General features: G+C 42.8%; 1 protein-coding gene across 1 annotated transcript in view; it reads left to right on the top strand.

The window, feature by feature from the left end:
• The first annotated feature begins 7,543 nt into the window (after positions 1–7,543).
• The window catches only part of Me1 (malic enzyme 1), a 138,980-nt gene continuing 123,047 nt past the window's right edge, over positions 7,544–23,476 (top strand). Inside the window, exon 1 of the mRNA XM_042054733.1 lies at positions 7,544–7,606. Within this exon, the coding sequence (XP_041910667.1) occupies positions 7,544–7,606 (63 nt within the window). The remainder of the gene's footprint in view (positions 7,607–23,476) is intronic.

The following is a 23,476-nucleotide window of genomic DNA, read 5'->3' as shown; positions in this document are numbered from 1 at the left end:
AAGAGACATTGAACTTTGAACTTTAAAACATTGTTGAGACTATAAAAAACTATGGGACTTTTGAAGTTGGACTGAGTGCATTTTTGCATTATGGTATGATTATAAGCTTTTGGAGGCCAGGAAGTGGAATGTGATAGTTTGAAAGAAAATGGCCCTTATAGGAAGTGGCACTATCAGGAGCTGTGGCCTTTTTGGACTATGTGTGAGCTTGTTGGAGGAAGTATGTCATGGTGAGGACGGTTTTGAGGTCTCTTTTGCTCAAGCTTCCCTCAGTGTGACAATAAGACTACTTCCTGTTGCCTCAAGATGTAGAACTCTCAGCTGCTTCTCCAGTACCACATCTGCCTGCATGCTGCCTTGTCCCACCATGATGATAATGGACTGAACTTCTGAGCTGTTAAATTCAGAAGTTAACACAATTAAATGTTTTCCTTAATAAGAGTCATCATGGTCATGGTGTCTCTTCAGAACAATAGAAACCCTAAGACCACAGGTGAAAGCTCTAGTTAGGAACCAGCTCAATTTTCCCATGCTCAATGATCTATGTAAGTGTTGTCTTCAACAATGGCATTACCATCAGTTTCAAACATGTCTTTTTATGTGTGTGCAGGGAATCTGAGCTCAGATGGTCACGCTTGAGCAGCAAGGACTTTACATCTGCCCAGTTCTTAGTGTCTTAACTTTGGAACCTGTAGTATGTGCCAAGGAAAGTTCCATAAAAAAAAATCACAGTTACACTGTTTGAATGGACACTGCTTTTCATCCAGGAAGTTCACATTTTCAATACATACTATTCTTTGTCCTGAGAGTGATACAACAACGTAAGTAGCAATGAACTTGGGTTTACCTTTTCGATAATAAACACACACAAAAGGAGTGTGCTTATCTTGTTTCTCCATGTGTGCAACCAGTTCTCAGTGTTGTTGGGTTCTGCCAACCCTCCTTATGACTCCCCTATGTGTCTAGTATGGGACTTTCTCTTTACAGACAGTGGGAAATGACCATAAGAGAACTACATTTCCTCCACTGTCCATGTTCTTATGCTAACCCAGAAAGTTCTCCAGCTAGAGGTGAGAGTGAGAGAGAGCCACTTTGGGTAAGCTCTGACAGCACAATGGCGGCCTTGATGACTGGAGTGAAAGGCCTTTGCTGACTGTGTCCAGACTGCTGTCTTTATCAGTCTCATAATTGACTAAAGAGCCCTTTGCATTTTAACCCAAGCAGACAAGATGTATTTAACAGGGAGTGGTATGGATTTATGGTTAATCTCTGTGACTGGTTCCATTGGGTTGTCTAAATGAAAATGACTTGGGCTTACGAAGTTGTAATTAAAGAAAGGGGATGACAGCAACATGATGCTTCGGAGTCATTGTAAAGGAAGTGATAGAACAAAAGATTCTTAGAGCTTGGAGGAAAACTGTAATCCATCTAGCCCAAATGCTTACTTGACAGACAAAGAGGTTGCCAGCATGCAATTTCTGCCATCTTCATTACTGCTATCTGAGCAGGGTAGTTCTTTGCCCTGTGGGAACAACCCGCACTCTGCAGACTGTTCTGCTTCCCCTGGTACCTGGCCATTAAATACTGGTAACAGCCATATTCACTATGACAATCCAGACTCTTCCCTCCTTCCCAAAGGGTCATGCTGTCTTTCCCTGTTGAAAATTCTGAGCCAGAATGCTCATAAACAACCAGGAGTCATATACAAACACATTATAAAGTGAAATAAGCCAATTACACATAGAAAAATATTGTACGATTACATCCACATGAGGCCCTGGGAAAAGCCAGATTTATAAAGACAAACAGAATGGAGGTTGCCGAGGTTGGAGGGTCGGGGCGAGGTGGGAATGATGGAGAGAATGATGGAATCCGAGATGAGAAGTGTTCCAGAGACTGATTATATGACAATGCGAACATACTTAACACTCTGAACTGTGTACGTAAAGTATCCAAGAGCTGGGAATGTAGCTCAGTTGGTAGAGTGCTTGCCTGGCATCCCTAAGGCTTCGCATTTAATTCCCAGCATCAGATACACTGGGTGTGGTGACAGGCAATGCTAATTCTAGCATTTGGGGGCCGGGGAGGAAAGAGGCAGGAGGAGCGAGACTTCAAGGTCATTCAGAGCTATTTAGCAAGTTCAAGGCCAGTCAGGAATACAGGTGACCCCATCTCAAAAAGAAATAGTAACTAAGATAATAAGTGTGTGTCAAGTATATTTTATCATAATAAAAACAGATAAACAGGAGTTGGGTAGATGGGCCTTACAATAAGGTACTTGCTATGGAAGCAAGTTCAAATCCCCAGGACACATATAAAAAAAAAGCTGGATGAGCCGGGCGGTGGTGGCGCACGCCTTTAATCCCAGCACTCGGGAGGCAGAGGCAGGCGGATCTCTGTGAGTTCGAGACCAGCCTGGTCTACAAGAGCTAGTTCCAGGACAGGCTCCAAAGCCACAGAGAAACCCTGTCTCGAGAAAAAAAAAAAAAAAGCTGGATGTGACTGCCTGTCACTCTAGTTGTGCCAGGGGTAGAGACAGCAGGATCAGTGGGGCTTATGGGTGCCAAGTTAGCTTCAGGCTCAGTGAGAGACCCTGTCTCAAAGGACTAAGGTAGGGAGAAATAGAGGGGACACTCAATATCCCCTCTGTGAAAGAATGCACACACACACACACACACACACACACAACCACGAGATAAACCAACAAAAATAGCTTTGAAAGAGACCAAAAAGGACAACCAACAGGAAACAAGTGGAGAGCTGAATGAAATGGGTGATAATGATGGCATTCAAGTGCAATTTTTGTTTTCAGTGCTTGGGGTTGAACCCAGAGCCTTGCACACGCCAAGTGTGTGTGTCCTTTATTGGTGAGTTATAAGCTCAGACCTTTTTAAAACTTTAGGGACAGAGCCTCTAAATGCCCAAGCTGCGCTTGAATTCACCCTGTCTTTGAACTTCCAATCCTCCTGCCTCAGCTTCCTCAGAACCCCAGACTGCGTGTATGCACCACAACTCATGTGCAGCTCAGGAAGTGGAAATTTAAAGAACTCGCCGGTTCACTTTCCTAAAAGGGAAGCCTTTGCCGAATGAAGTTTGCTGGTGCAATTGCTCTGTACGTTCTCTGTTTGTGTTTGGTGGCCCAGAAATACGCTGTAGGAACAAGAATGAACCCTGTAAACGTTGATCTCTTCCCCAGCTCTGCCCACAAAGCCGTGATGACTAACATTTTGAACTAGACATTCTACTTCAAGGGTGGTGACAGAGCAGCCCATGGTAGACCCGCTAGGCATTGCTGCCCTTTTGAAGTCTTCTGTAGGAACCCATGCTCAGGATCATAGCGACATTCATCCTGATATTCTTATCTAGAGCAACAGCAGCAAGAAGCCAGTTTGTAAACTACCAAGAAACTGGAAAATCTGGAAGGACAAATGCACCAGGAGAGGTTGTCCATGTGCCAAGTCACAGCACTAATGTTAGGATGATGCTGCCCGACACGCCTTCCTCACTGATACCCACCAAAAAGCAGAAACCACCGCAACAAGGAAGTGGAAAATGCAAAACATTTGCAGAATTATTGTTCATTCTGGGGACGCTGACTTCCTTTTGGATTTTGCTGACCTTTGTGCTATTTTCCATGTTTATGGCATCCTAGGGACATGCTGTAATTTCCAACAAGACAGAAGATGCTGGCAGATTCGTTTTTCATTAGCTAAAAACTTATAAATATACATGCTTTACTAAATAGACTTTTCTACTGACAATCATTAATGTTTTATGGTAATTGCAGTAAATGTTAGCATTTATGGAGAGTTAAAAGGAGATGAAAAAGCTCAAAATAAAACAGAAATCCATTGAAATAACTAAAATAGGTTCTAGTACATCTCAGAGTTGTTGCTGTAGAACGCTGAATTTTATTTGTTTGTAAGTGATGCTCATTGTTTTAAAGTATTTTAACAGGGTTTAGGATTCTATGTGACAAACCCAAGGCTGGCAATATGGCGTAGTAAAAAAAGAAGCACTTACCATTAAGCCTGACAACCTGAGTTCAATATCCAGAACACATGATGGAAGGAGAGAACCAACTCCCAAACTCTGACTTGTACATGTGAACCATGGCATGCACATGTGAACACATGCACATACATGCACGCATACATGCATGCATACATGCACACACACATGCATTAATAATAAATTATTTTTTAAAATTCAAAACCCAACCTTGGCAAACTTGTATTTGAGAGAGATAAATGTAGTTAAGCATGTATAAATAGCTGTGATGGAGGGTCTAGAATCATTTTGTGTTTGAAATAATTAACAAACCTAGAAAACCTAACCTGGAAAAAATGTGAAGTATAGTATTTTCATATTAAAATATTTAAACAGCTGTTAGATGAAGATAATGTATTTCTGAGGCACTAATGTGGAGAAATATGAGTACCGGGTAGAGAAGAGAATGTAGAAATACTTTAGCTAATACAAAGATAGCTCTTTCGTTGAGCATAGTGGCTCACACCTGTATTCCCAGCAGGGAGACTGAGGCAGGACAGTCACGAATTCAAAGTGATTCAGGACTTTAGAGTAAGGCCCTGAAAAATAAATAAATATCATAAGTATCCAAGGTGAAGGAGAAATTTAAGTTACATCCTAGTGTCAGACAAAATGTAATCTGATTTTTCCATATTGCTTTTTAAATTTATTTATTAATAGAAGATCTTGCAGTGTATCCCAGGCTGATCTCAGACTTAGCATTGTTCTGTCTCTTCTTCCCTGCCAGCTGGAATTACAACTGTGACCCATCACGCCCCTCTGTCCATCACACTTTATCTCACGTTCCCACCTTCAGGGAGAATGTTGTGTATTATTACACGAGGCCAGGTCAGTCCTTACCCTCTACACTGTCTGAGGGTTGAGTCTGAGAAGAGCGATTATCCTTCCTGCAGACAGAGGCCCCAGGCTCCCGAATCGCATGGCTTTTGTTTTCACTTCCCATCTACTGTAGGCAGTCTGTGATCTGCCTTTTAATCCACATGATGGGACATGTCTGTTTACATATATTCCATCACATGCACATGACTGTTGCATGTTTCTCTCTTGCTGATTCTGAGGAGGCAGCCAACTTGTCCAAGAACCCCTCCCATGCCAGGGAGTATAGGTAGCCTCTGAGCTGAGGGTGGGTTCCACTCAATGTCAGCAAATGGAGGCCTTAGGTGAACAATCGCAAAGAAGTGAAATCTCCCAGCCATGGGATTGAACTTGGAAGTGGATGAAACCTCAGGTGAGGTCACAGCCTTAGGTTCAGAGGACTCCAAACAGAGATAAGCCCACTATTATTCCCTACTCACAGAAACTGTGAGATCAATAAAGCTGCACCATTTTAAGTACAAGTCATGGTAATTTGCATATTTCCCAAAAAATTAATTATAGGAATAGGTGATGAATCCATCTTGACATAAAGGAAAGGCGTGTCTAATCCAAAGTGTGGTGTTCTTTGCATGGTTCTGCTTAAATGCCTGTGTGCCATTCTTCTACCAGAGAAGAGCACTGCCAAAATTCCTTGTTCTTCCCAGGGCTTCCATTCCTGTTACATGTTGGTGTCTTCTTCAGCGTTGGACCAAGCCAGACTTCAAGGGAGGTCAGCCTTCTAGACTGTCAACTGTAAGGCTCCCATAGCACACTCTAGACCTCAGCCTAAAGGCCTCCCGAGATCTTCTGATATTCTGAGCTGTGTTTGGACCCTTCTCAGTCAGAGAAAACACACGTCTTGACCTTGTTCGATTGTTTACGTTTTCTGTAAAGTTGCTGCCAATCTTTGACTTAATAATCCATTTCTTCATTGCCTGTGGTTCCTCTTTCCTAGAGTGTGGTGGTGACCTGGGGAATTTTCTATGGAACCCATTGTCTCCCAAGTCTGAAAGAAGGGAGCACACAACACAATACGCACAGTGTTTTTATCCAGATCATTCTGTCTAGGCCCCTGTTATGTTCCCGCGTCTTAGAGGAAGCCTCCGTTTGAGTCAGTACAACATCACCCATCACACTGCGTTTCAGTGGTTAGGAAACAAGACTTCCTTCTGCCCAGCCCGACTCCAGAGCATGAGGTTCGGTTAAGGGGGAGCAAATTAGATCCCACTTCTCAGCTCCTTCTTGTAAACCTTGCTGACAGAGCTTCTCAGTGGGGAGCAGGGTGGGCAGGGCCCAGGCATCAAATGCTTTCTTCTGCATTGATTCCCAACTTTACTCCCCTGCCATGCCCCCATGTCGCAGGACCTTTATGGATCGGAACAGAGGCATTGGGTCACTTATTCTTCCAGATCTTTCTTGAAGAATTTGAACTTTGAAGCATTGTTTTTGCTTGAAGTCCCCCTTTTGAAGCAATGGAAACTTTAGATTGTGTTTCTTCTGGCACTGATAGGGGATCACGAAGAGTTAGCTACAAGGGAGAAGTCCTAAACTCTGACAAAAACCCTGCATTTTGTCTGAACATGTCCTAAAGTAAATGCTTTAAAAAGTCCATGGGATTATTTTAGCCACAACTTGTACATGAGGAATGTGACGTTTACATAGTTAATATCTCAAATATTATAGAATTTTTAAAAAGGAATAATATCTAAGTCTACTTACCTGGCTCAAGACTTGTGAGTTCATGTTTGGTCTTATAAACAGCCACCACTGCTGAGCACACCAGGGATGCAACAGCTCCAAAGCACCTTGCTACTTTAGAAACCATCCTGGAGTTGAAAATTCTAGATCATCAGAAATATTTAAGCAAGCCTAGATGACCACTGTGTTCAGTATTTTTCCTTAAACGACTAATCTCTCTGCTGACACAATAATTCCAATCAGATCGAATTAGACAAAATTAGAAGACACTCATTTTTAATGGCTGCCAGAACTCCTGGGAGCCCCCCCCCCCACCTTGAAAACATGAAGAGGGGAATGGAGAACCGAAAGACCACGATAAACCAGGAGACCGTGTGTTCATTCTTGGGGGGGGGGCAATTTAAATAGCCTGTGGGAGTGGTCTTGACCTTCACTGGGGAGGGGTTACCCTTTGGTGGGCTTTCTTTACCCTGGGGGGGGGGTGTCACTGTTTGGAGGGATTTCTTGGATGCGGAGTTTGTACTGAGGCAACTCCCAGGAGAGGGGGCTTATACCAGGAGCTGGAGTAAAGCCCCCGTCAAACATTCCAGGGGTTTTTTTTGAATAAGGATAGGGGCTGAGGTGAGGCTTCTAATTAAACATTTTTTTAGACTCCTTGTATATATGAATGTCAGGGGGCTTCAGTGAAGTCCCAGACTAACACACTGAGCTAGGTTCTATTAGGAAGAATAAGCAGTACTCACTTAAGATAAATGGAGGAATAAAGCTTGAAGAAAATATTCATTTCATCCAGTTTCCTCAATGATCAGAAACATGGGCTAAAGAAATGGCCTGAAGGGCAAAACGCTTGTTCCACAAGAGTGAGGACCCCGACCCCTGGAACCCAGGTACAGCTGGATGTGACAGCAGGCATCTGTAATCCCAGTGCTCCTTGGGTATGATGGGAGGCAGATACAGGGGCATCCCAAGAAGCTATGACCTGGCTTACCTGAGATATGCAGTGGTAAGCAAGGGACCATGTCTCAAAGAAGGTGGAAGATAAGAACTATCTTTAGGGTTTCTATTGCTGTGAAGAGACACTGTGACCATGGCAACTCTTATAAAGGAAAACATTTAATTGAGGTGGCGGCTTGCACTTCAGAGTTTCAGTCCATTATCATCATGGCAGGGAGCATGGTGGCCTGGAGGCAGACATGGTACTGGCTGCATCATGATCAAAAGGCAACAGGAAGTAGACTGGGGCACTGGGTGTGGCTTGGGCATATATAAGACCTTAAAGCCTACCCCCCACAGTGGCATACTTCCTCCAACAAGGCCACATCTATTCAACCAAAGCCACACCTCCTAAGAGTACCGCTCCCTATGATATAGGAGTCATTCAAACTACCCTGGTAGTTTTGTATAGTCCTCCACAGGTATGATGAGACGTGTGCATGCCTGTCCTTACACACAGTCCTTGCACAAACCCATACATACCCTCCTACAAAGATAAAAAATGAATCAGAAGTAACATGTTCCATTATAATTCCCAATGCTTGTTAATCTCTGCGGGCACAGTAGTGTTTATGAAAGAAACGATAATAATGCTGGGGCTGCAACAGAAACTGAAGGGTGTGACTCCCTTGCAGCTAAGCGCTAAATTAGCACGACACCTTTCCAGATGAGCATCTCTAAGGACAGCCTGAATTCTAGAGTACCTGCCTTGCTGCAGGATAATGCACCTTTCATCCACAGAGTTTATCTGAGATCAGGGTTTTGGCAGCAGCAAACCAGTTTGATACTGGCTGCAACAGGCTCAGCCAGCACTCCTTGGGAATGTGCCACGACAGACTGACTACAATCGCAGCCATTAGTGACACGAGGCAGTGTGGCTTCTGATGGGCCATGGGCACTCTTCTGTTCTGCTCTCCTGTGTCCAGAGAGAGTGGCAAGTGGGAGCCGTTACATTTACAGCTTCTGTGAATAAGGCAGGAGTATGCCAGGAGGAGGGGCCATGTCTCTTTACACCAAGGCTCTGCTTTTACACCACACACAACACACTGCTTTTATTAGCATGGACAACAAGCTGAGTCAAGACATCACCCTCCTACTTCTGAGAGATACACCACCATTAAACACAATGAAAAGGTTCCCCCAATTGCATTTTTTAATGCGTGCTTGTAACCTCTGCCCGGCAGGTTTGGTTCTTTGAGTCAGCTACCTGTTAGGAGAAGGGCCTCTGGCTTCCACAGACAAAGCAGCCTCTTCTCCATCCCCCACTCTCTGTCCCTTCTCCCCATCTGTGTTATTTTGTAGCAATTTTCCCTAAAGCATTCTGAGATGATCTTGTTTGTTGACTATGTCTCCATTGTCAGAATGTACATCACACATCAAATAAGCGTGTTCACCCCTGTTCTGTGCCTGTAAGAGTTCTTAGTGTACAGAGCAAGAATGAAGTAGGGTTTTTTGTTTGTTTGTTTGTTTCGTTTTGTTGAGGTAGGATGCTGTAAGGAAAGCTCAGTCCATTTGCTGGAGGATGCGCTCCATTGGTACAACAGAAGCCTCATCTTCAGTTTCTCTAAAAACATTCTGATAGTACGCGTATTAGTTCCTTTTCTTTTGCTGTGAGAAAGCACCACGATCAAAACAACAATAGACAAAAGAGTTTACTTGGGCTTCTGGCTCCAGAGGGTAAACAGGTCCATCAGGGTGGAAACACTGCAGCAAGCAGCAGGAACTGCGGCAGGAGCAGAAGCTGCAGGGGAGTTCACAGCTTCAATGAACGTGTGCAGATGGAAAAGCAAACAGGAAGTGGCTCCAGGCTTTAAGCTTTCAAAGCCCACCCCCAGCCACAAGCTTCCTCAAGACCAAACCTCCTAGATCAGCACTACCAACTGGGGATCAAGAGATCAGGTATGGGAACCTATGCGGGACATTTCTCATTTAATCCACTGTAATCCCCAAATGTAAGCTACATTTCTGCCTCTTGGTAGGAAAAGAAAAGGAAAGGGAAGGAAGGAAGGAAGGAAGGAAGGAAGGAAGGAAGGAAGGAAGGAAGGAAGGAATAAAGGAATGAAAGCATTTCTTTTCTGTTTTTTTTTTTTTTTTTTCTTTTCTACCTCCCCACCTCTTCCCTTCCTGTTTCTCTGGGAATTGGGGGCATGGGTTGAAACCAAGTTTTAGTAATTAAACCAGGCAGGCCTTGAACTCACACCTGATCCTCCTACCTCAGCTTCCCAGGCATTGTGATTGCAAATGTTTGCTGTCAGGCCCTGCTCTTTGTTCTGTTTAATTCTAAGACGGATTCTCTATGTGGAACCCATGATAGCCTTGACCCACAATCATTTTACCTCAATTTCCTGGTTGCAGGATTACAGGAGAGGCACCAGCATAAAGGCCTTTGTTCTTTGATAAGCCCCTTGTGATGGGGGAGGAACACTCTGTCCATTCCAAGGACGCAGACAGATTCCCTCCTTGATTAAATGTGAGACTCCTCTGAGAAACCTTGGCCTCTAAGAACCCATCAGAAAACAGTCTCCTTATTTCTTGCAACTGTAACCCTGAAGAAACTGAACAAACACTAACCTAGTAGTTTCTATCAGTTCAAGGCTGTGTCCCTAGCATGACAACCGCAGACTCCTTAAATGCTGCTGGAGAAAGCAAGATACTGTTTGTTCAAAGAATGTACTCATCATTCCAGCTAAAACCTGGGGGGAAGGACCTTGACCTCTTTCTTAAAGCATTTTTGTTATAAAACATGTAGTTATAAATGTATTTTCTCTTTGAGATTTATCTTCTGCATTCCGGGAGTTTCTTTCTCAAGGACCTGGGAGCCCTCCTTTTGAAATGTATGGTCTCTTCCCCACCCAGTCTCTGTAGGGGCCTACAGAGTAGAGTAGGGGCCTAACTTTGATAAGTGCCAGCCACAGGCATGCATCTAATGACATTGAACAAATTCTCAGCAGCTCCCGGTTTTCCCTTAGCACACACAAATGTTTTTAAAGCCTCAGCCTTTTGTTCCTGCATATTTGCATTTAGTTCTTTACTAAAGTGTCTCTTTCCCTTGTCCTAGCTTAAATAAAGCCTGTCTTGTCCCTTTAATGAGTGCCTAATGGATAGTTTTCACCTTAACAAGAGCTAGTTCAGGGACGTGCACAGCATGTCTGCCTCTGTGGTAGTGGGGGAGAATTCCCACAGACTGTACCACAGTTAGTCAGTATTTCAGCCTCCTCAGAGACGATATTCATCTGGAATGTTCTTCACATTTTCTTTACTTTGATGGAAGACAGACTCGGGCCAGTTCCTAAGGGTGGAGCTCTGTCTAAAATCAAAAGAAAATGATGAGGTAATGCCTAGGTTTTGATAATTCGTCCTTCCTTCCTTCCTTCCTTCCCTCCCTCCCTCCCTCCCTCCCTCCCTCCCTCCCTCCCTCCCTTCCTCTTTCCTTCCTTCCTTCCTTCCTTCCTTCCTTCCTTCTTTTTTCCTTTCCTCCCTTCCATTCTCCCTCCCTCCCTCCCTCCCTCCTTCCTTCTTTTTTCCTTTCCTCCCTTCCATTCTCCCTCCTTCCCTCCCTCCCTCCGTCCCTCCCTCCCTTTCTTCATTCCTTCCTTCCTTCCTGTGCTGGTGATCAAATCCAGGGCTTTTGCATTCTAGCGAGTGCTGTGCACCATTGAATTACAGTCTCAGTTATTGGTTCCTGGCTTGTTTGTTCAAAGCTGGTCTGGAACACAGGATCCTCCTACTTCTCTGCCTCCAGAGTGCTGGAATTACATCCAAATCCTTCCTGACAATGTCAATTCAAGACACTCAAAATTCCCTTAGTTAGCCCAGTTGCATCATGCAGTCGCCAGACTATGGACTTCCAAAACTAGCAGGCAGTTAGCTATAGGGCCTGGGGCTTGGGAAAAAACCGGAATTTGGAGAAACAAATTTGAAATTTGATTACCCAGCAAGAATGGGTTGAGTCTGAGAAGGGTTGGTAGTCAAGAAGAAAAGTTTCTAGGAAACTAAGTGTACTGGCTTGGGTTAACACCTCTTCCCAGGCGGTCCCCATAATTACAAAGAAGGGAGCAGAACAACAGCAGCATATCCTGACCCAGGGCGGCAGCCAGTCTGTAAGTGCTATTGTGACCACCTCAGTTGGGACTGTGGCTTGAGCATCTGGCCGCCAATACAATGCAGACATATGTGGCCTGTCTAATATTACCCCACAGACAGGTTCCAAAGCTACAGTGAAACCCTGTCTTGAAAAACCAACCAACCAACAACAAACAAACACACAAACAAAAAACCATCCAGTTATGAGGCTGGAAGGGTGGCTTAGAGTTTAAGAATGCTTGTTGCTCTTGTAGAGGACTAGGGTCAGTTCCCAGCACCCACATGGTGGTCCACAACCAGCCATAACTGAAGTTTTGGGGATCTGATGTCTTTTTCTGACTTCTGCTGGCACCACACATGCACATTGTACATATACAGACATGTACGAAACATTCATACACATATATAATGAATATTTAAAGAAATGAACATTCAATTATATTTTTTCTGTGACAAATTTAATTGCCAATTTCTTATAAAAATGAGAATAGATGTTAAATCCAAGTGAAAATTTTCTTGGCTACATACATACATACATCATTAAGATAATCATACTGCAGTTATGTTAAGCACTACCAACAGTATAATTAGCAATGAGATCTTTGAAAACACAATTTGATCATCTGCCACCAGCTCCAGTGGGAAGGAACATCTGCCTGGCTTGCTCGTTACCACCAGATGTACTTTGATATGGGTTGTTGGTGGGGACTGCTCGTTCATTTCCCAGAAGGACAACCCCATATCAATGGGTCCTCTCTTCTTGGGGTGTCCCCTTGAGTCACTCAGCAGAGCAATATGTTCCCTCTGATGCAGAGAGAAGAGAGAGAGAGAGAGAGAGAGAGAGAGAGAGAGAGACAGAGAGAGAGAGAGAGAGAGAGAGAGAGAGAGAGAGAGAGAGACTTTGCACTTGAGTGACCCTCATAGGAACACAGAATTTAAAAAAAAAAAAAAACAAATGCTTCTGATGAGAGCAATCAGCTGGGAAGGCCTGTGCTTCCAGTTCTCATCAGAGTGACACAGTCTGACTGTATGTTTCTCTCCAAGCCCCTCTCTCTCATTCCTGCTTTTTGAGAAGCTTGGATACAATAGAAGAAGTCAGGTCTTTACAGGAAAAACATGTTAGGTAAGAGAGAAGAAACTAATGAGTGACGAGTATAGTGTCTTTGGAAACCAAAGGAAGGTGTGGTCATCACACTCAGTTGCTCATGGTACTCTGAGTAGATAAGCACAAGAAGATCCCAACAAAGGAACAAAAGGAGCTTGTTGGAAGTCATTTCAGTCAGGCAGCAGAAGCCTGAGCATAAGTCACCGTGGCTTCCAAAGCCACAAGCAAGGACAACAAGGGTTGACATTTCTTTATGCTTCCCAGTGTTATGTTTAGTTTTGGTGAAATGGGACATTCAATATAACATGCCATCAACATTATATAAATAGGTCATATATTCTACAACCGTTGGCAGTATTAATAAATTGGCATGAGATTATTCTGAAATGTATAAAGCACCAGAAATGTATAAATTACATACTGTTGTGAGATATTTGATTACACTGTGTAAAGATATATCACTGTAACTGGTTTAATTAAAAAAAAGAAACCTAGCTGACAGGAAGTAGCTTTACTACCTGGAACAAGGTGCCCACAGAGCTGAACCCCCTTCTCCCACAGGAGCTTAGAGACAGCAATGTCTCTTTTGATGATTGCATTTCAAAGGAATCACTCCCAGGCCCAAGAGGAAGCTATTACTAGATTGTAAAACTGGCCAATGCCCTTTTAAGAAGAGTTTCATGGAGCTCAAAGAAGAGAAGGAATTTACAAGTTTTCTAAAGAAAATACCCAAGAGAGGTCAGGGACTAATGAGGAAAGCTTCATAAATAGTTTTTAACTTTCCCCCAAAAGGGGTGTCTTAAGTCCATTGTGGTCACTGATTACAGGATAGATTGTTATTTAATATTGAAGATTGTATTGCTCAGTCTAACTATCACATAGCCCATCCAACTCCACTCTGGCTTTCTCCAATGAAGACATCATCAGTTCTGGTTATTCAAACCTGCAGGTAGCACTGTCCAGTAGGACATTTGCAAACAATGGAACTGCTTTATAACCTGCACTGCTCAGCACCACAGCCACTAGCACAGGTGGCCACTAAGCAGCTGAAATGTGGCCAACCGTAGCTTGAGAACTCAACTACCAACTAAAAATGTGCCTAGTGGCTACCCTGCTGCTCCAAGATTGTCTGCAGAGTTATACAACCACCATTGTGTCTGCAGGAAAACTATTGCTGCCACATGTAATGTCTATGATTTGGGTCATTCTTCAAAGAGAAATTATCAGTGAGGTTTGTGGATACTATAACTCAGTGGTTCTCAGCCTTAATGTTACAACCCTTTAATACAGTTCCCCATGTTGTGAAGACCCCTAACCATAAAATTATTTTTGTTGCTACTTCATAACTGCAGTTTTGCTACTGTTATGAATTGTAATATAAATATCTGTGTTTTCTGATGGCCTTAGGTGACCCATGTGAAAGGGTCATTTGATCCCAAAGGGGTTGCAACCCACAGGTTGAGAACCACTACTGTTAAGTGCTGGCTAGTGTAACCTGTCACCTTGACAGGATCTAGAACCATCTAAGCGCTAAGCCTCCTGGTACAGCCCTTAGACACGCTTGTTAGGAATCATTGTGATGAGGTTGGATGAGGTGGAGAGGCTGATCTGAAAAGTGGGAAGTACTATCTCCTGGACTGGATCCTAGGCTATAGAGGACAATGTGAACTGAACAAAAGTATTCATGACTCTCAGGTGCCTGACTGTGGACATCATGTAACCAACTGTTTCGAACTCCTGCTGCCTTGCCTTCCCCCGTCAGGATGGATTGTACCCTTGAACTACTAATACCAATGCTTTTTCTTTCAGTGATTTTTGCCACTGGCATAGGAAAATAAACTACCTATTTGAAAGTATATGAACAAATATGCCTAACCAAATGCCTAGTTAAAAACACAGGTACTGAGAAATACTGATTTCTTTTCGGAGGCCTTTTAGGCCCACAATGAGCCCTGGCAGAGTTTTCAACTTCTAGAGTGTAACATCAGGGCTGGGGTGGTGTGGGTGTTCCGGTAGCATTCTGTCCCTCACTGTATAAGGCTCAGATACTCTGGCTGGTTTGTGATCTGCAGGATGATTCCTTATCTTGGAAACAATTGCTTTCTTTAAATTGACTCAGACAAATATGCCAAATCTTGGCGTGAGAAATCGTAAGCATTGGGGTTACCCTCAAGACATTTAGTAACAACCCAGTATCAGAAGAGACAGCTAATGCAGTCTTTCTCTTAGAAGAATTAAAACAAACAAAAGCCTTTATGAAAACCTTATAAAAATTCCTCATATCAATTTTTTTGGAAATAAAGGATATACTCTAGGGATTCTTTGCTGTAAAGCTATGGGCTTTACAAATTATATGTTTTAAAAAAGATGAACTCTTCCTCTGGCAGGGAACTATGTATCTGAGAAAGTGGGACACACAGGGGGAGAGCCCAAATAGCATATATAAGAGAGGAGAGAGAACAGTTTTGGCAAATGTGTTTGAGCAAAATCTTGGGTTATTGGCACACTGCAATTAGCTGTCCTCCGATGGAGCTGTAACTGCAGCCTGCAGAAATTCCAGTTTCTAGCTGTGGACACAGAGCTGGTATCTCTCAGGGACTATGCTGTCCCTTTCTTCTGATTTGGCCCTTTTTCTGTTGTTAAATGCAATTATGCATTTTCACTTGTATTTTTTTAAGTTCCATCTCAGAGTTAATTTTGGGAATTGTATAGTGATCATTTGCCCTGAGAGATGGTAAAATTTTTATGACTTAATCAGAATGATTAAGTGAAAGACTCATTTTGAACAAATTGCTCTTTCTGATTTAGGAGTTTGGAGCAGTACATTCAACTAAAAGAAGAACGATGCAAGTCTGGTCTTGATTCTACCATGCTGATACTTTAAAAAAAAGACATTCGGCTGTTCTTATCATGCGTGGGCTGCTTCTGTCGTGGAATCAGTCTTAGACTTGGATCTCATTCAACATCTATCTCAATTCAAGAATGTGTTCTTTAGCATAACTTAGCACCCTATGGATGACCAGATAGTCTTGGCTTGAAGTCTAACCGTGATGGGAACATTTATCTTCACAAAGCTTCTCGTTCATTTATGGCATAGTAGAAAGCCCACTGGTGATGGACACAGGATGGATTAGCATTCATGTTCTAGCTGCATGAGTTCCAGCAAGAGTTATTTCCCTTTCCCCAGGCCTTGTTTTCCTTGCCTTTTCTGGCATGGAAGTGCTCCTAAGAGCTGATGACAAACTGTAAGAAGATGAAACTAGTTCATGTAAAATATGCTCAATGCTTGATAGCTTCCTCTCTCTACACAGAAAGAAATGTCTTTTCCTATTAACCTCCACTGAACCTCCCTATAAATTGTTTAATTCAATAAATATTTATAGGGGGACTGTTTATGGCACTATGAATAAGACAGATGGGAACTTACTCTGAAGAAAGTTAAGGTCTGGTGAGAGCAGCAGGTCAACAGATAAGTGAACGAGGTTTACAGAGAAAAGTTAAGTGAATAGATAATAGTGTCTACGGTGAAGAGTAAAGCAGGCTAAGGTCTGGGCAGGCATGATGCTGCTTAGGCTACAACCCAAATGACAGTTCTGTCCTTCGGTCCTCATTATGTTCCGCAGAGTACCAGCCCCCAAGAGTCTTTCAAATTGGTGAAAGGAGCTAATTAGATCCTCTTTGAATTTATTTTTCAAACTCCATATCCCACTGGTTCTTCCTTCCTTCCTTTTTCCCTCCTTCCTCTCTCTCTTTCTTTTTTTTTTTCAAGACAGGGTTTCTCTGTGTAACAATCCTGGCTTTCCTAGGACTCACTTTATAGATCAGTCTATCCTCGAACTCACAGAGATCCACCTGCCTCTGAATTCTGAGTGCTGGGATTAAAGGCAGGGGCTGCCACACCTGAATGGGGTTATTTCAATATTTTACCCAATTTTAACCAAAAAAAAAATCAACTAGGAAGACTCCCATTTTATCAATACTATCTTTAAACATATCCTTTGTTGAAAACAATAGATGTAGCTCTGGTCACACAGGACAGAGGGCCAGAACTTGTCTTTTCATCTGCATTCCATTCTTAACTAAAGGGACATGAGTTATAGATTGTAGATCAACACCAAGTAAGTTGTCATCAAGTAGAAGGAACAGGTGTTCTCCACTCGAACTACTCTGGACATATTCGCTTCCTGACCACAGCGCTCGCTCTCTCTCTCTCTCTCTCTCTCTCTCTCCTTTTGTTTCAATATATCACACTAGTTTCAATCAGTCCATGGGAAGTTTTGAACTAAATGCTTTCCTCTACTGTACTATTTGATCAGTCTCATTTCATTCATAAATTCAGTTACTCTTTTATATGACTGTGAAATGGGCAATACAAAAAAAATTCCAAAGATATTCCAAAGCCTTGGGAATTACTCAACAAATAAAGCTAACAGTGTAGTTTTTTTTTTTTTTTTAGTAAAGAACTTACCTAGAATGTAGGAGGCCCCAGGTTTGCGTCTCAGTCCTGAAGAAGAATGGCACCATACCTACACAAACATACTTATGCAGCACACACACATATATCACACATACACACATATACAAACATACATCACACACATATACCACACACATATCACACACACACATACATCACACACCACACACACACATATACCACACATACACAAACACACATACATCACACACACCACACACACATATACCACACATACACAAACATACATACATCACACACACATATATCACACCCATACACATATAACACACATACACAAACACACACAATTTTCTGATTAAAAGGTACACTGTTATAGATGAATACCCCCTGGGCTTTTCAAATTATCTCTATCAAGGCAAAAGATTAAAGACAGCAAAATAATTCTCTTAGCAACTTTATTCTAGACTGAATCAGAACTGTTAATTTCCTACTGGGGCTGTTAGTTTAAATCCACTTCTATCTGGCCAGTAGTAACATATTAATATGTATTACATTAGCCTCATAATTATTCAGACAAATGAAAGTGTTTCATATATGGCCTTGTACTCACTGTGTCCTCAAAAAGTCTAAGACTGAACTTCTCCTTCCACTTCTTAAAGATACCTTTTCTCTTGCTCCTCATCAGGACCTTGAGAGCTCAGTCTGGTGCTCCTATGTGGGGCTCTGTCATTTTCTCCATCCAATGCCAGGTGAAGGTTCTATGGTGATATGCAAGATATTCATGAGTATGACAATAGGATCTGGACATTTCTGGCACCCTCTCCTCAGCTGCCCAAGGAACTAGTTGGGGGCGTCTTCCTGGACACCTGGGAACCCCTCTAGAGTCAAGTCTCTGCCAACCCTAGAATGGCTCCCTTAACTAAGATATATAATTCCTTGTTCCCATATCCACCCTTCCTATATCCCAACCATCCTATTCCCCCAAGCTCTTCCCATCCTCCACTTCACACTTTTCTCTCCCCATCCCCTATCCCACCCCACCCCCATGTTCCCAATTTTTTGTCCGGCAATCTTGTCTACTTCCAATATCCAGGAGGATAACTATATGTTTTTCTTTGGGTTCACCTTCTTATATAGCTTCTCTAGGATTTTTTTACGAATTATAGGCTCGATGTCCTTTATTTATGGCTAGAAACCAATTATGAGTGAGTACATCCCATGTTCATCTTTTTGGGCCTGGGTTATCTCGCTCAGGATGGTGTTTGATCATGAGCAAGGAAGCCAGGACCGCGAGGAGTACTTTTACCCCTTGAGACGGTGGGACAGATCTAACGGGAGACCACCAAGTCCAGTCGGAATGGGACTGATGGAACAGGGGACCAAACCGGACTCTCTGAATGTGGCTGACGGTGGAGGAGGACTGAGAAACCAAGGACAATGGCAATGAACATGAACTCTGCAGCATGGACGGGCTCACTGTGAGCCTTGTTAGTTTGGTTGCTCACCTTCCTGGACTTAGGGGGAGCTGGGAGGACCTTGGACTTAACATAGTGAAGGGAACCCTGATGGCTCTTTGTCTTTGGAGAGGGGTGGAGTGGGAGTATGGGTGGAAGGGAGGGGAGGGAAGAGGGAGGAGGAGGGGAGGAGATGGAAATCTTGAATAAAAAAATGAGAAAAAGAAAAAAAATAAAACCCAAAAGAATGATTAAAAAAAATTTAAAAAAAGATACCTTTTCTCAGGAACTCATAGAAACGAATTTGAGTCAAGCAAGCATAAAAATATAATATTCTTTTTTGTTAGAGGTATACTTTAACAAAAGTGCCTAGAGTTAAAACTTTGACTCTTGGCATAAGACAAACACTCTGAGGATCAAGGATGCATTTCTAAGTGTGGGAAAGCATTTGCCTTTGAGAGGAATTGAGAACAGCTCCCCTTCTCCACTACAGCCAAATGCCAGTGCGTGTGGGCAGAGAATTAGCCTTGTTCAAAGGGGAAATGTTGCATGATATAATTATTTGGATAAAATAAAACCATAGAACACATTAGCCTTGGGACAGTTGCTTCAGTTTTAATTTTTATCAGTTCTATTTCCTTGGAGAATGAGTGAGCAAGAGACTGAGATTTAGTTGAAAACATAATCTATGTCTTTTTTATTTCTAAAATTTGTCAGCAAAGCAAGCAAAAGCAAGGGTCAAGACGTTAATAAGAGTCCTTTTCTCTCCATTTCCCAGATGTCCGTGGGTGACGTCAGAACAAGAGCAGAACTACAGCATGGCAGAGGCGGGGTTGGGAACAAACTAGAGCATGACAGCAGGAACTGGGGGTGGGGCTGACAAATGCTCAGGTCAGGGAAGAGAGAGCTTAGAGAAGAACATTTCTTGACTGATAAAACACCAAGTAGTTTTCCTTCTGAAGAATGGACGTGGTCTTGATGAAGACGTTTCTTCCATCATATCAGATCACATGTCAACATTTATTGATTCCACTGGAGACCTTTGATGGATATGATTCTGTCAATGATGGCTAAGGAAAACTCCACATATACGATCACCAAGGAGACAAACTTCTGGGGACATTCGTGCCAGTGTTTTTGGTCTGCACTGGTTGAGGTGGGAAGGCAGTCCCTAAATGGAGATGGAAGTCGTGTGTGCATGCGGTCCTGGACTGAAAGGAGAAAGCTAGCAGCCCTCGTTGGATTCATTGCTTCTGCCCCCGACTACAGACTCAATGTGACCAGCTGCCTCTTGCTCCTGCCTCTAGATTTTCTCCATCATGATGGACTGTACCTCAAACTGTGAGCCCAAACACCCCCACTTACCTAAACTGCTTCTGTCGGGGTTTTGTCAAAGCAATGGGTGAAGCAACTAATACTAGACCTAGAGAGAGGAAAATTCTAGTAAGTTTGTTTCTTGCTATTTAGTCTTGAAGTTAGAGAACACCCAGGGGCAGGCATGGTCTCTGTGGTTAGCCGTGCTACCTAAACAGGGTCAACAGCCACTTACTGAATTCTCAGTAGCACCATAAATTCAGGTTTTTCTTTCAGTGAGTTCATAATAAAGTAGAAAAGAGACACATGCCATAGACACATGTTCATCTTGGGGCCAGAGAGCCAGCTTAGCAGTTAAGAGCATTTGTTGTTCTTGAAGAGAACCCTGGTTCAAATCCCACATCTACATGACGGCTAATTACCCATAACTCCAATTCCGGGGATAAGAGATCCAATGCCCTTTTCCAATGACATACATGGGAACTAGGCACCCACATGATGCATAGACATACATGTAGGCAAAAATATCCATATGCATAAAAAAGACAATCCTATCTTAGAATGACCAGAGATGGGAAAACCCCCAACTTAGTCCTAAGGGATTCCTGCAGAAAATGATAGCCACTAAGTCCTGTCAGCAAAATTCCAACAGCAGCATGCTTATCTGGGTCTCTCCTCAGCATTGAGCATCGTGACAAGCCCATATTAGGTGCTTAACAAATATTTACTGGACTGAACAAAGTGTACTTTGCTCATGTTAAAAGGTTTTGTGCAAGATCAGAAGGGATAATTTAAGGTGAACTGTATATTTCAATTACAGCTCAAAGATTTAAAGTACATTTCTAAAGTTATTTTCTCCACAACTTCCACTTCATCCTGTACACACTACTCTTTTATTTTGCTCTCCTCCTCCCGGGAATGCAAGCTTTCTGAGGATGGGACATACATTCCCATCACCTAGGATGCTGAGTAGCACATAGTAGAAACTTAATAAACATTTTCTGGCTGAATGAGAGTTCATGCTAGCTGCACTGATGAAATCGGTGATTTGAAGGTAAATCCCATAAAATTTGCTTTACCTTTTAGCATTTTGGCTCTACGAAGGAAGTTCCGAAGCCCTGACAATTCAGTGCCCAGGTTCTTAATGCCTAGGGCATGAGTTCTTGATTTCTTGAGACTTTCATGATAACTTTCAACTTTCTATATATAGAAAAATGTGCACATACACCAAGTGTTGACATTGACCACATACACAAAAATTATGTGGTTGAAAATCTATGACCTAGGCTGGGAGGGAAAAATTTTGAAAAGAATTGTGTAGTGTGTGTATGTGTTTTCATATTTTTAGAAAACAATGTAAGAGCTCTTTGTTGGGAGCAGTGAGAGCCCAGATCCTGAATTTCTTGTAATCCCCTGATCTGAGTGCCTACAGCTGCTCTGAGCACGAGACCTTCAGGAGTTCCTGATGGCAGGAGAGTGGTTTCTGATGGATTTGGCTGGGGCGTGGCTATCTCTATATAATCTGCCCCTGAACACAATAAAGGGGGCATTCTTGGGGAATTCAAGGATGACCCGTGTCATTGTCTCTCTGTCTGTGTGTGTCTGTGTATTTTAACCTCCAGCCCCTTGCCCGAAGCTCGCAAACTGGGTGCCAGCGCACCGAACGCAGACACGGGGGCGCGGTGCGCAGCACTCTTAGTTATAACTTATTTGTATGAGGAGAGCTATTGAATCATATAACATATATTAAAGAATCTGTATTCTTTATTATCTAAGGTTGCTGTTGGGAATTTTCCTCCTATGCATTCAGGCAGGGTCTTTTTTTAATTTATTATGTATGCAATATTCTGTCTGTGTGTCTGCTTGCAGGCTAGAAGAGGGCATCAAATCTCATTACAGATGGTTGTGAGCCACCATGTGGTTGCTAGGAATTGAACTCAGGACCTTTGGAAGAGCAGGCAATGCTCTTAACCGCTGAGCCATCTCTCCAGCCCCTAGGCAGGGTCTTTTAATCAAACCCAGAGCTCATTGATATGGCTAATCCTGCTAACCAGCTTGCTCTGGAGCCCCTGTTTCCATCTTCCCAGGATGGACTTACATGAGAGCATCTTACCTGGCATTTTTGTGAGTTTCTGGGGATCCCAGTTTTAATCCTCATGCTTGCATGGCGCATGTAATTAAAATTAAGTATTTTAAAAAGTCTAATTTCTTGGCTAACCATCCTGTTTAAAACATTATTTTTGATCTTTTAAGGGGATTCCTCCTCCTCCTCTTCCTCCTCCTCCTCCTTCTTCATGTAGCTTGCCGAGGGCTCTTCTGTCTGTAAGAAAGTATAGATGCTAGACTCTTAGCAGGGCAACCAAACAAAAGAAATCTGTATCACTGAGGGAAGGAACAACTTGACAATGTGTTTGGGGTTTAAAAGCATTGGTTTCTGGAAAATTCAGTATGTATTATTGTCACAAATTGGAGGGAGCAGGGTACATGTAGAGACGGCCATTAAGTGTAGAACTCAGGTGCTACGCTGTCCCTTTCTACTGCTCTTCAGTTGCCCAGAAATTGAAAGGCATGTGCCTTTATTATTTATTTCCTTTTTTTTGTATCTGTGCAGGTCTGTTTATAAAAAAAAATGCACATCTAGTTTTGCTCCATGAGTTAGGGGTAGTATCTCTTCAACAGGTGTTAGAGAGGGATTACCATGAAAACTATGTGTATGTGTGATATTGGTATTAAGTCACATATATTTTAAAATAATTGCCTATCAGTTTCCTGCACATAGGCAGAGTGAATAAATCAAAGTATGAATTAAAGTCTGTAGGACTTGGCCTGTAAAACTTTTATTTTTAATTAATTAATTAATTTGTGAGTCAGGGTCTCACTTTGCAGCCCTGGATAGCATGGAACTAATATGTAGATCAGCTTGCCCTATAACTTGTAGACATCTAAGAGCCTCTGCCTCCTGACTGTTGGGACCAAAGGTACGTGTAGCCATGCCCACTCCGACCTGTAAAATCTTAAAGTTTTCTCTGGCTTACCTAGAACTGTTACAGAACTGATTTTTAAGAACTCGGGGGCTTTTCATTCAATATTTTTATACGTTGGGCCCTAATTTTGCCTGTGTTCTGGAATTTTCTTCCCTTTCCAGCTCAGCATAGTCTTTTTGTTTCTGTACAAACACTACCCCTTGTATTGGGGTTATGGTGTTAAAAGACAAAGAAAGAAAAGAGATGCAAGAACAGTGTGTATGAGAGACTGGGGGGTGGAGGAGTTGTGGGTGGGACTCTTCACTGTCTGTAGAGATGGTCTGCTTCTATCAGCACCACTATCTGCACCACAGAGCAGCTTCCACAGTCAAGGGGAGGGAGCAGCACTGGGAACTTTCTCTTTCCATTAGCAACAGAAGGTAAACAGCCTGGTGGGTGGGGTGGGTGAGGGAGTTGGGGAGCTGGGGGCAGGTAATCTCTGGCATTGGGCTCTAGCAAA

The sequence above is a fragment of the Arvicola amphibius genome, chromosome 3 (assembly GCF_903992535.2).
Source record: "Arvicola amphibius chromosome 3, mArvAmp1.2, whole genome shotgun sequence".
Taxonomy (NCBI): Eukaryota; Metazoa; Chordata; class Mammalia; order Rodentia; family Cricetidae; genus Arvicola; species Arvicola amphibius.
This window is presented reverse-complemented; position numbering and strand designations above follow the sequence as displayed.